Consider the following 14,325-nt stretch of genomic DNA (forward strand, 5'->3'; position numbering starts at 1 on the left):
ACATCTGAATAGGGTTTAAGTGAGGTGCAAAGAAGAGGTGAGAGAAGCCATTAAGTGCACCAGCAGAGCAGTATTTGTCTCGAATAGACAGCATTTTTGTCACATACAGTGAGTACGGAAAGTATTCAGACCCCTTGAAATTTTTCACTCTCTGTCATTGCAGCCATTTGCCAAAATCAAAAAAAACAAATGTAGAAATTTTTGCAAATTTATTAAAAAATAAAAACTGAAATATCACAGTCTAAGGCACACCTGTGCACTAATCATGGTGTCTAATCAGCATCTTGATATGGAACACCTGTGAGGTGGGATGGATTATCTCAGCAAAGGAGAAGTGCTCACTATCACAGATTTAGACAGATTTGTGAACAATATTTGAGAGAAATGGTGATATTGTGTATGTGGAAAAAGTTTTAGATCTTTGAGTTCATCTCATAAAAAATGGGAGCAAAAACAAAAGTGTTGCGTTTATATTTTTGAGTGTATTTCACCAAAATATGTAAAATAAACAGAAAACAAGTGGGGGAAAAAAAGCTAAATATAGGACTCTACTTCCACAGCCTACAATGCAGCTTTTAACACTGCAATGTGACTTTGCATGTCTTACCTGTAATTCAGCGTTTCTTACAATATATTTCAAAGTGAAAAAATTATATTTACTGACCTCTCACCTAAATTGTCAGCAGTGAGGCATAACTCTGGTAGTTTGATTACCTCCTACTGTTTCTGTCCTGTCAATATGGAATAGCCAGCCCATGATAATAAAAACTCAAAATTGTTTCTCTTAAATGGGTTAATTGGCTCAGTGGTTAAGTTTCATTAAGGCAAATATTACTACAGTCATTTAACAAAAAATGTTAATAGACCACAGATAATTTTGGGAGCATTCAGTGTGTCACAGAGCAAAATTGCTTCACTTGAACTATTTTGCAAAGAAAAGTTGGTGAAATTCGGTTGCTGGGTGTTGTTGGAAATTGTCTTTCATGCTCTGATATAGGTCTGATAGAAGGATGGCCCTCTCTGTGTTACACCACATTTATTTGTTTATTTGATTCTTGTAGGTTTTATTAAATAGTACAGTTAACATCAATTTATCATGGAAATAACTTGTGCTTTATACCAGGATTTGTTGGCTTAAATGATATTTTTAGAATGAGCTGAAGATATCACTGTGCAGTGACAAATACCACATTATTTACAGTTCATTCTCGCTTTCTTTACTGATTTTTGTCACTACTTGTTCTTTATGTAAGACAAATATCACACTCAAAGAAGGAAAAATGCGTTGTGGAATTTTCTGTTTAACGAGGTTCAAGGTGAGAAACAAATGCTTCAATCAGACTGGATCTGTCTTTGAGTCATTCATTATCGTGCAGCAAAAGGAGAAGGTCAAACACAGCTTGCAGGCTGTCGGTGAGGTTCTGCGTGCGATACAGAGTACAGAAGTTCCTTTATACAAAAATGTGACTGACGTCAAATTCCTGCTGTTGCCTGGTAGATTACACTTAAGACATTGTTGTCTGTCACCTTACTCAGTTCTTGGTACCAAGTCGGAGTTTGTAGTTTACACATCCGGTGAAGTTCCTGCTATAGCGGCGTTTGATGTGGAACATCTGGAGGCATGATGACCTTATCTTCACCTGACAGGAATCAGAAGCTATACCTAGAAGTAAGACCTATAAGTTCAAAAGTTAACTGGAGTAAAGGTTACACTAAAATGTTATACTAAGGTTAAGTGGAACAGAAGTTATACTGAGAACATGAAGCAATTTTTCCATTAAACTATAAGTCACAATATTTACTATTATTAAGTGTCCCATTAAAATTAATGCAGTAAACCCTTACTGACTGCAACAAAGCTGCAGGAAAGTGGTGGTGATGTGCTGTGTGATGTGCTGTGCCATTGTGCAGCATTGATGCTCAAACAGGGTCTACATGGATGACAAAGAAAGCTTACTTGTCCTTTCATTATAGAAGTATTTAAATCGTCATTTGCATAAGCCAGACTCATTTTGGAACCAAGGGTTCAGCATAAAAGTGGATTTTACTGTGGGAACGTGTTGCAGCCATTTGCACAGGATTTGAGTGGAAAGAAAGTATCAATAAAGACTGGATGCAGATGTCATACGGTCATAGCCTAGCCACGCTAGACCCATGCTCTGAAGACACAAGGGTCTAGGCACGCTCGACAGGGAGGGAGGCGGGCTAAAAGGTTGTCTATCACATCACTCTGCAGCAATTGGGTAGGTATACAACCAATCAGCGCAACGAATAGGCTCCTAGAGCGCCAGAAATCAGAGGATGCGGTAGTTCGGTGAAGCCTTATTTATACAGTCAATTGGTGAAGCTCAAGTATATTACAGACATGTTAACAGAAAGATTATTCAGAGTCGATGCTAATGGAGTTCAACGACTGTTGTCGTTTTTGTTGTCGACCCTGGCAGAGAATTAAATTCGTTGCCGTGGGTTGTCTAGGCTAGTTGTTTCCGGTTGTTTCTGTCAGAATCGTCACGCCTCTGTCGTCACTTAGTTACGCCCGCCTTCTGACTCTACACTTCATGGTGATTCGTCCGGCCAGTTTTAGGAGCATCCAACCTCGAGCCTTATGTAGGGTAACTAGACCCACCCTGGCAGAGAATTAAATTTGTTGCCGTGGGTTGTCTCGCGCGGCTAAGCTAATACAGTCAGTCATTAAAGTGAAAGTATTTTAAAAAGTGCAAACAAAAGTGCTGCCTTCCTCATTGACAATCTTTGTGGGGATCCTAAACATGCTGTGTGTGCAACACAATCAAAAATGTATGTCAGAACTTGAAGTTCTGTGAGGGGAAGCGACAGGACAGAATAAGCCCCAGTTACCTCTAAGAACATGTTAACAAGGTGCTGGTCCATGGTTTGCACAATACTGTAGAATCACACAGTTACATTTTGAGAAGTAATTCTGAGAATCTTCCATCGCAACCTGATTCTCAAGATGCTGTATTGTATTAAGAGCTACTGATTTTCGAGGCCATCTGAGTACACTGAACTCAGCATGATGTTCATGGTACCAGCTTGAGAAGATATGTGCCGTGACAAGAAGCACTGAAAGATGGGTAGCATGTGCCCAGAAATAGATGCTCACGGTCACCGACAACACTTGGGTTGGCTCTGTCATCGAAAGCATGCTCAGTTGGTGTAAATGTGAATAATTAAAGCCAAGAAAACATTCCCTACACCAATACAGCAGCAGCACCAGCCAGCACAGATCCAGGACTGGTGCTGTTTCTGAGCCTACCATCTGCATGTGACAGCAGAGATTGAGATTTATCAGATCAGCTAAAATTTATTCCAGTTTTCTACTGTTCAGTTTGTTTATGCCTGTGCCCACTGTACCCTCAGTTTCCTCATGACAACTTTGCATGGTTTCATACAATGCGCCACTGCCAAACGATTGCTTGCACAGAGCTTTGCTTTAATGAGCAGGTATACAGTTCTACACTACCAGACCAAAGTTCGGACACACCTTCTCATTCAATGTTTTTTATTTATTTTTGCTACTTTCTACATTGTAGATACATACTGAAGACATTAAAATTATGAAGCAAGATATGTGGAACTATGTAGCAAACAATTGTTAAATTACTCTGTTTTATATTTTAGATTCTTCAAAATAGCCACCCTTTGCTTTGATTACTGCTTTGCACACTCTTGGCCTTCTTTCAATGATCTTCATGAGGTAGTCACCTGAAATGGTTTTCACTTCAGAGATGTGCCTTGTCAAGGTTCATTCTTGCCTTCTTAATGGGGTTGGGACCATCAGTTGTGTTGTGCAGAAGTCAGGTTGGTACACAGTTGACAACCCTATTTGACAACTGTTAGAATCCATGTTATGGCAAGAACCAATCAGCTAAGTAAAGAGAAGCAACAGTCCATCATTACTTTAAGAACTGAAGGTCAGTCAGTCCGGAAAATTGCAAATACTTCGAAAGTATCCCAAAGTGAAGTGCAGTTGCAAAAACCATCAAGTGCTAAAACAAAACTGGCTCACATGACGACCACTCAAGACCAAGAGTCACCTCTGCTGCTGAGGATAAGTTCATCTGACTCACCAGCCTCAGAAATCACAAGTTAACAGCACCTCAGATTAGAGCCCAGATAAATGACCTAAACCCAATCCAGATGGTTTGAGACCGCAGAGTGATGGGTATCTCTGGTGCCTTCAGTGAGAATCTACAATGTCAGTAGTCGTGAAAATAAAGAAAAAAATTAAATGAGAAGGTGTGTTCAAACTTTTGACTGGTAGTGTACCTAATAGAGTAGCTACTGTAACGTGGTTCTCCTCAGACTAATTGTTTGCCAAAGGAAAAAATTCTCAAAGAATGACTTTAACTACAAGTTGTAGTGAAAGTCGATCTTCGGGTCTCCGGTATGGGCAGGTTTCTATTTCAGTGTAAGACATGCGCATCTCTAGAAGAAAAGTAAGCAGCTGTTTGAAATTCAAGGACTTTAGTCCCCAGACTTTATGCACAGTGAACTGCACACAGAACATTTTCTAATTTGTGATTTACTAAAAGGGGAGGATTCAGATCCAACATTTGAGAGTCTGGCTACGTCTGGGCAGCCTGTTAACTTGCTGGTGTGTGCAACACAATTTATGCTTAACAATTTCCCAGTGGGATTTTTAAGTATAGTCCATTCACATGCTTTCCTCTGTGTCTACACATGATACTAGAATTTAAGCGGTGCCAAAGGGAAAAACCCTTAAGGGCCATTTTGGGGTTCTTTCTTCTCTTGCAGTACCATTTGGTGATGCAGTACTGCCAAGTGCTGGACCAGGCAATCTCTACATAGAGGTTACCATGAAAGCAACCTCTACCCACATCATGACCACTGGAGATTGTTCTAGTTATAACCATCACATGACTGTCTTTTCTGTCTCATTAAAGAAAGAGTGGAATCTACGCTTTAAAGATCCTTGTACTTGATTTTTCTTACTCGCACTTGACGCTGTCCTCCTTCCTAGAAGAGATTTAAGGGGAGAGATTTGGTCTTGGTGATGGAGAGAATGTGAAAGAGCAGGAGAGAAACAGTCAGTGGCTGCAGTCTCACTCATGTGAATACCGATTTGGCGACAGCTTACCTCTGGGACGCCTGCAGCAAGCCAATTACGGAGCCTTAGTCACAGCCAGAGAAAGACAGAAACATAGATTGACTGAAGCAAATAATATGTTTCACCTCCAGTTCTAGCTTCAGTTCCAATTCCACCCTGTTATTCATTTACAACAAAATCTAACAGCACCTGGCCCTCTCTTCTTTAGTGTTTCTCACTTCTTTGCTTCCCTGCAACAACCTTGATTCCACAAAAGACTACAGGCTATGAGTGCAGCACCAGAAATGGAGTAAGAAAAGGGATAAAAGCAGTTGCTAAATAATCCCATTTAACTCTGAAATGTGCACTGCTGCTTTTATTCTTGACACACAGTGAGCAGGCCTGGTTCAAGTCGAGTGTGGGTTGAATTGGCAAATAGACTAAGCACAGAGGGAGAGAGACGTGTTTTGAAATGAGGCTTGAAAGGCAGCCCAGTTTGCAGCTTAGGGAATCACTAAATGTCTGCTGGGAGGGATGAAGGAGAGAGAGACTGAGGGAGAAAGATAGGAAGAGGAGATGAAATAGTGGAGAGAAGTCAAGTGGCTGGAGGGAGCTGGCAAGGTTATGAAAGGTACGGTCAGCGAATGGGAGGCAGGTCGGAGCGAAAGATAAAAAGATGGAGGGAGGGTTAGCGGAAGGAGGTAGCTCCTCTTCCTGCACATCAACTCCTCAAAGGGAAAAGAGTGAATGTGTGAAATCCAGAGATGTGCAAACAGCCCGCTGTGAAATTTTTTTCTCAGCCATCTCAGCAGTTTTTCTCAGCTCATTAGGAGCTAGCAAAGGTAAAGTCCAGGCTTGGATGATTTTTTTTTCTCTTTCATCTTCTTTTTTCTTCTCTTCATCTTTCATCCGTCTTCCTCTTCTCTTTCCAATCTTCATCTTTACCTGCATGTTCTGTGAAGTGGGATTTTATTTTCATGGTTTGATGAGTTGCCCTATACACACAGCTAAATGAAACCTACTGTGATCTATTAGTTGTTGTTGTATTGATATTTTCCATTGGGATGGGGAGGAGTTTAATGTGATTTGGATATTCTAAAGATGTTTCTTTTGCTGATAAAAGGCTGTACGCTTTCTGCTCGATATGATTTAAATTTCGTACAAGTCCTGTGCTTTGTTTTCTTAGGTGAAGCCGACTTGGATGCTGTTTGTGAAGCCTGTCTGCCCTACCTCAGCTGCAGACAGCCCAGCAGACTGCAGGAGGCCTGTCGAAGGTAAGACTTTATTAAAGCTCACTGCAGTGGTGGAAAGTAACCATGAACATAGTCCATTGCGCTATAGTTTTTGGATGTTTACCTTTTGTCTGTCATTAAGCTTTTGCTCCGCGTTTGTTAAGTTGGAAAACATGTTGTGTTGCTGTAAATTAAGATGACTAAAATAACCTCTCACTTAAATTGTAAAGTTTAAATGCTTACGGCTTAAGACATAAGTGATATACGTGCACACTTATACAGTACATCACATATGCATACCAAGAAGAGCACTCAGAGACTGCTGTACTCCGCCAAGGCTCAGTCCTGTCATTTCCAATGGCTGAAATGTTGAAAAAAGTTGTGGCAGAAATCACATCACCATAGAATGTGACCATTTAATATAGATATACCCACAAACAAAATGGCCTTGTGCTGAGCACAGGCTTGTTTGATGAATGTGTACGTTGTGTACGGATAGCAAATTGCGTGACCTAAATATATAGCGTGCGGTGAGAATTGATGGGACTCGGAAACACCCCCACTAATTAATCAGTTGTTCCTTGTTTGATTGCTGATGGATAGGTCCACAGCAACGATCGATTTGTAAAAGGATCACAATCGTCAGAAGGCAGCTGACGTAGCGTTCACTTGTTGTCATAGTTACAGTGACGCTGTGCCGCTATCTCGCAATGATACAGAAATCTTTAACCCCTTAAGCTTCAGTGTACCGCCGGCGGTACACCTACTAATTTGCATAGGAATTTCAAGAATGTCCGACGGCTGCAAACACGATTATACAAACACTATACGCCGATGGAAAGCTTAGATTCTCATGAATCTGCCGGTATAAACCACTTTCAGATGCGATTACCACAGCGGGTGAGAAAAACACATTTGTCCGACAAAAACGAATATTCATCCATCCGTTCTCTATACACGGCTTCAACGCACACAGCGCGACTCACATTTCTGGGTTTATTATTACACACATAAAAAAAGATTCCATAAAAAACGGCCATAATCCAACCTTTTACATCCAGACGACACAAGCCAGTAAACTATTTTATCCAAAACATGTCCTGAAGTCGGTATAAAATCCCCGAATCGGTCATTTTCAAGGAAATGCACCTCGCGATGCCCGTCCAATATTCCCTGTATTTTTTGTAATTTTTTTTATTTAAAAATAGAATATTAGCGATTTTTTTGTACTGAAAACGGCTGGAATTGACTGAAGCTTAAAGGGTTAACAAATCCATGGATCCAGACTATAAGCTGAATCACTGCCAAAATCTGATCAGTTGGTCCTTGTGTCATTTCTGACCTCTGAAAATTTTATCCAAATATGTTAGTCCATTTTTCAGTAATGTTGCACACAGACAGACAGACAGACAAACCAACTCACATAACACTTCCAAGGCTCCACCCCCTTGGAAGAGAAATAATTTTTCCCAGTGCATTACTACAGTAGATAGTAGATGGTTTTCTGTTTTAAATGATGAGTGTGATGACGTGCAGAAATGTGATACAGTAGTTTGGCTTCAGTGTTCTATCAGAGAGGGAGGACCAGACTGTTTTTGAGTAATGTTGCTAACAGACAGACAAACCAGCGCCAATCGTCACATATACTATTATACAGCTACTTCACCGATACTCGGCCTCCTTGGTAGAGTCATTGTATAAAAGTACTTTTGATTTCGATACTTTGAATTTATTAGATTGGTAACATTTTAGTATGTTACTGAAATTAAGTGTTTTTTCACAGTTATATTCACATGGCTGTAAATCATCTTCTCTCTTAGATCCTTCAGTAAATTAACATTTTCTGCCCAAGTTTCCTTTCATCTGAGAGATGTCTTTGTATCGGTTTTTGTTGTTCTTTGATTATTTGAAGCACATAGGTGGCATTGCATATTTCTCTGCACCAAACAGGCTTTAGAAACATTTGGGTGAGAGTCTTTTAATAGTTCTGATCAAACTACAACCACACAGTCTGACTGAAACACATTACCAGAGAGCAGTGTTAAATCAGTGTTTTCTCCTGACTATGACTTTGAATGTAGTTATTCAAACTGCAGGGCTTTCTCTCATATTTGTAGGACTTTATTACTTCAATAATCCAGTTGACTACTTTTTCCACCACACTGTCCATGTTAGTAGTGACACAAGCCATGACCTCTGACTCTTGTCTCAGCATTTCAACACTGTACTAAGCAGAATGCAGTATATTTAGACTGTACTGTCCAAATGAATTGTTCCTGCAGCTGTCTGACATAATGAACCAAGACATAGGTGCAAAAGCCACTCAGACTGAATCCAAATGTCAGTGGCTCAGACATGTGGGCTGGTCCCTGGTGGCTCCTCGGTTATACTGTGACGTGTCTGAAATGTTTACCATCACTGCAGCGCAGCGCTGTAGGAAGTGAAATGTACAAGATGTGACTTCAGGCCTCACTCATTGCCATGGATACAACAAATACTAGACTCCAGTGTTGGCATTTCATACAAAAAGTATACACTGTCTTGAGTAGTGTTGTAAAGAACACAAATAGATTGAGAATTGTTCAGTAAGTCTGAACAAGAATCCAGAGCTACTGGCTGTCTGGCTCTTCCACATTTTTGTTTTCTATTATTGTGCAGCCAACTTGTGTTGGTTTTTGTCTTGGTCTTTCCTCTACAGCCAGCTTCACTGTCCAATCGTCACTTTAACTTTAAAATAAGAAATGTGGGACTCATTTTACATATAGTTCATAACTGGTAAATGCAGTATGACTGTTTTCCACGCTAATGGTCCACATAGTGCAGCAAGTAGATATCTACAATTCTACAATTTCTACAGTTTCATTTAGCAGATGTTTTCATCCAAAGCAATGTACATCTGAGAGTAGATATAACTCAAGCAAGGATCTAGTCAGGAGAAAACGTGGACACAGACACATATTACTCTCTGTGTCTTTGTGGTAGCGACTGGGGAGGGATTGTGTTATCGTTGGTATAAATATAGGTGTGTGTGCGCGCGCGCACCTTTATGTACACTGGGGGGTGGGATTATGCATGTTAGTGTCTCATTGTACTCTGAAATGAAAGAATAGAACAAATAAACAACTGAAGTTAAAAAAAAAATCAGTTTAGAAACCACAATGTATTTTACACTTTTGGAAGCAGCCACCTGTGGCAGATATAACAGCTGAACACTCATGGCATTCTTTCCACAATGGAAATCAAATATTCTTCAGAAAGTTCTTCCCAACTCTGTAGCAGAAGTTCCCATAAATGTGTGACACTTGTAGGTTGCTTTGCTTTCACTCTTCTGTCCAGTTCATCCCAAACCAGCTCCATGGGGTTTAAGTCTGGAGACTGTGCTGGACACTCCATGTTTTCAAGCTTAACATCTTGTTCCGTTTTCCTAAAGTAGTTCTGGCATAACTTGGACTTATGTTTTGGGTCATTATCTTGCTGTAGGATGAACCCCTGACCAACTAGGTCAGGGGTACTGCATGGTGCTGCAGAATGCTGTAGTAGCTGTTTAGGTTCAGGGTTCCTCTCACTCTGTGCAAGTCACCGACCCTGGATCCAGGAAAACAGACCCAGACCATCACACTTCCTCCTCCATGTTTGACAGTTGATGTCAAACACTGAGGAACCATCCTTTCACCTACTTGACAGTGTACAAAAATCCTACATGATGAACTAAAGATTTTAAATTTTGATTCATCAGTCCATAATACCTTCTTCCAGTCTCCAGTAGTCCACTGGTGGTGTTTCATGGCCCAGGCAAGCCTCTTTTTCTTATTCTGATGTCTTAGCAATGGCTTTCTGCTGCAGCTCCACCTGTCAAACCTGCAACTCCAAGTCTTCTCTTCACAGTTGAAGCTGAGACTTCTTACTACGACCACTATTAAGCTGTGCTTGAAGCTGTTGTTCTGTGAGCCTCCTGTCACCAAGCTGTTGACTCTCAGAAATTTGTCTTCTGATTCTGTTGTGGCTTTGGGTCTTCCAGATTTATTCCTGTCAGTTTCCTCCAGTTACTGAATGCCTTTTGATGGTGAAGAGAACTGTACTTATTGACACCTTGACTTTCTTCACAATTTCTCTGTAGGAACGATGTACATTTTTAAGTGTTATGATGGTCTGTCTCTCTTCTATTGTTAATTGCCTTTTCCTCACCATTTTATAGCAACACATTACTTTCTGCAGTGTAGTTCTGTTCAGATAATAGTCTCGAGGGTATGGTGCCACGGTGTGATCTAACACTATTTTTATGCAGACAGAGGGGGTTGTAAGTAATCAAGAAAAGCTGGGACCAACGTTCAAGGCTTGATCAGCCTCCATATCTTTAAGTTGTTAACCCATTTCTTGTTCCCTGAAAAAGGCCTTTTTGTATAATTCTGAAATTTACATTATTTTTCAGTTTTGGATAACCTTACCTTTTTTTTTTTAACTTCTAACAGTTCACAACTTACCTTTGTACCATTTCAAGCTGGCCATTGGACTTGAACTACTTGAATTTCAATAAAAAAACTGGACAAATTGAAGCGTTGTAAAACCTTTGACCCATATTGTATGTGTGTATGTACACCGATCAGCCACAACATTATAACACAAGTGAAGTGAACATCGATCATCTTGTTTTAAACGATGTTCTGCTGGGAAACCTTGAGTTTGGACACTCTGATGATGTTTGACATGTACCACCCACCCAAGCATTGCGGGGCATGTGCCAGGATAAGCCTGATCGAGGTAGGTCCCACCCTGCAACCCACAGGACCCACAGAATTCACTGCCGCCATCCTAATGCCATAGAACATCTCTAGAGGTCTTATGTCCATTTCCCACTGGGTCAGAGGAATCTTAGCAGCATAAAGAAGACAAACACAATATTAGAGAGGTGGTCATGTTAAGTCTGGCGGGTGTATGTATTGATACTCCTTTTTTTTCTGGTGTTTATTGCAGCTTAGTTTATAAGCAATATACAAACACTTTCCTTGGTGAAGGTAACACATTCAAACAATTTGAAGGTAAAAGACGGTGTTGAATTAATGAGCTTACAGTCAGAAAAGTCAGCAAACCTGGTCAATCTGTCACTCTGAATTACAGGAAGGTGTTTGTCCATACAATAGATATTACGTACAAAGCAAAAAGCAGCCCAGAGCTAATCCTGTTGTCATGTGTCTTTCATTCCTCTACACAGCGTTTTCCGACATTTAGTCCAGGTGGACCCGGATGCCTTCTGGTTTACTCTAAATGAGCTGCACTGCCCATCCTCCTACATCCCACCTCACCCCGACCTCCACGCCGTCCAGTTGAACGGGATGGGCAGGCTGAGAGACGAGTGCTCGGACAATGTGCTCAAACTGCTGAGGGAAGAGTTTGGCCCAATCACTGAGACAATTAACCAGCCAATCAGCTAATGAGCTGGTGATCGATGCAACTAACTCATCTCTCAGAGGAACAGCTCATTGAACCACTGACTGCAACAGCTCCGACTCACTGAAAGAAAATCTGATAACCGTGCTGAAAATCAGCCATCAGATATGCTCATGATAATCCTCATAGTGCACGCAGGTCTGATGAGCAGCAAGGTGGAAAAGGAAGATGATATTAGAACATCTGTGCTGCAGAAACCAGGAACAAACCTGACAGGACTTCCACATTGGACACATGCAGTGACAATGCTGATGCTTTCCATATCATGTGTTTCACAGATATATATACTGTGAGCGAAAGTGTTAAATTTCCTATGTCTATGTATGATAGTTCTTTATTATCTGAAGAAATACTTTCTTCTAAACTACCTTGCTTTGTAACAATCAGTGTTTCAGAGTGTTTCTGAACACAGAATATGTTGGCCTTGAAAATACATGTTTTTTTGTGGATTCTCCAATAATTCAGAAATAGCTCTGTTATGCATAATGCTGATGTCAAAGCAGCCCCTGAAAAAGCACTGAGTTTTGACCCTCAGACTTTTCTGTTACTGACTAAAATGTGTTCACAGCACATAATATTGAAAAGCTTGTCTGTCCAGACTGGCAATGTTTCGAAGTCAAACTTGAAGAGATATTTCCAGGAAAGACGTTCATATTTTCTAAAGTGCAGTAACAAAACTTTTTGCTTTTGCATCCATTCAGATGGAAACTGAAGTATTTCTTTACCTGAATAGTAAAAAAAAAAAAAAAAAAGCTCAAATTGACATTTCCTTCTTATTAGGAAATTCTACATTTAGTCCGTGATGTGTACAGTGGTTTTACAAAGGTACTTTCCCAAAAGGCTTCTGTCTCTAGTTCAACATCTCTCAAGCACATCTGGCCTCAAGATTTTTTTTAAAACCCTGTCTGGTAAATCAAGTTTTCAAGGTTTTACTACATGTATATGTCCATATGGTGTTTGTTTTTTTACATACAAGAAGTCACATCATGAGTGAAATAAGTAGTCAGCACCATGTCTGAGCATTTCCACCTTAAAACTGCACCATGATGACGACAAAAACACAGATTCAGGAAGCTGGATTTTCATTCTGGTTTCAACCTGTATGGCTGACTTACTTCAATAGAAAGAAAATACTGGTTTACAGTGCTTGAGCCGAATTGCGATGAGCTGCTGTGCTTGAGCTACAGCAAGTGGGGAGGAGTGAATGGAGGGAAAGGTAGGGACTTCTGCAAAGAGGAAAACACAATGTACAGTTACAGCTAAGCCATTTTAACGCAGTACGATTGTTTTCTTGGGAGAAAACTTACTTTTTATAGATGTCGAAATTTACTGATGACCGGAGAGGCCATCAGAGCGACAGCACTGTATTTTTCTTATTTTCAACAAATCACGTGAAAAGACTGAGACTCGAGATCTAACTGCCATCCAAAGCAGTTTCAAACTGCTTTTTTCGAATATTATTTTTGATGCACACTCCTACAAAATCACCAGTCATTCTAGAATGATTGAGGTGAAAAATACGCAGTGGCTTGGTGGTTAGCACTTTCGCCTTGCAGCTAGAAGATCCCTGGTTCGTGTCCCGGCCTTCCTGGGATCTTTCTGCATGGAGTTTCCATGTTCTCCCTGTGCATGTGTGGGTTTTCTTGAAGTACTCCGGCTTCCTCCCACAGTCCAAAAACATGCTGAGGTTAATCGATGATTCTAAATTGATCGTAGGTGTGAATGTGAGTGTGATTGTCTGTATATGTATGTATAGATGATGGATGGATGGATGTAAGCTATGTTTCCCACTTTATTGCTTAATCACCCATAAAGACACTACTCTGCAATTAAGCAGTAAGTACTCGGTAAGGTACGACCCAAAAATCTTCTTTCCTTCTACCTGTTATTCCAAGCTTAGTATTCCCATTGTATTATTTTTTTTTATTTAAAGCTGTATGCACTAATTAATACACTGGCTTTTGTGGAGTTGCAGCTGTTAATGAAGGTTATCCTCTTTACAATGAAACTGTACTGTATGTTTGTGGGTCATTTTCGAAGCCTTATGTCTTCAGCAAGAGCCTGTGGACTTGAGAGACAGTTAACATATTGTTGTTTTTGGTCTCCATAGAATTTCCTACAGTTACAGAGGAATAGATGTAACTAGACCAATTTTCTAGGAATTCTATGCCAAGTGTTGCTATACAAAGGCTGGAGGACCTCTGCCCTATTAGAGCACAGGTGGTGTCGCTGTGGACAAATCGAAGACATCATGACAGAGACACTGACCAATCCATCATTGTTACCAGACTGGGCCCTGCAGGGTTCAGGAGCTGTGTAAATGACTACCAGAGCAGCCCCCCCTCATTGCTCCATAATGAATGTATGAGGCCTCTGGTGTGGGGAAACAAGATCGCCACGTGTTTTGTATTTAGCTGGCCTGACTTAATGCTAGTCAGCATGGCACAGCGCCTCTTTATCTCATCCTGTGCTGTTGCTATTTATCCTGCTGTCAGTGCTGACAATAGCACCATTAGTCATCAACAGCAATGGGAGGGGGGCCTTTGGCAGCACCTATTACACTACTGCCTAACACAGTTT

The 14,325-nt window shown here is 40.6% G+C and overlaps 1 protein-coding gene across 1 annotated transcript in view; it reads left to right on the forward strand.

Moving 5' to 3' along the window:
• Nucleotides 1-13,753, forward strand: part of tti1 (TELO2 interacting protein 1) — a 39,553-nt gene extending 25,800 nt beyond the window's left edge. Inside the window, exons 13-14 of the mRNA XM_051949106.1 lie at nucleotides 6,255-6,342; nucleotides 11,510-13,753. Coding sequence (XP_051805066.1) covers nucleotides 6,255-6,342; nucleotides 11,510-11,729 — 308 coding nt within the window. The 3' untranslated portion in view covers nucleotides 11,730-13,753. The remainder of the gene's footprint in view (nucleotides 1-6,254; nucleotides 6,343-11,509) is intronic.
• The last annotated feature ends 572 nt before the right edge of the window (nucleotides 13,754-14,325 follow it).

The sequence above is a fragment of the Acanthochromis polyacanthus genome, chromosome 6 (assembly GCF_021347895.1).
Source record: "Acanthochromis polyacanthus isolate Apoly-LR-REF ecotype Palm Island chromosome 6, KAUST_Apoly_ChrSc, whole genome shotgun sequence".
Taxonomy (NCBI): Eukaryota; Metazoa; Chordata; class Actinopteri; family Pomacentridae; genus Acanthochromis; species Acanthochromis polyacanthus.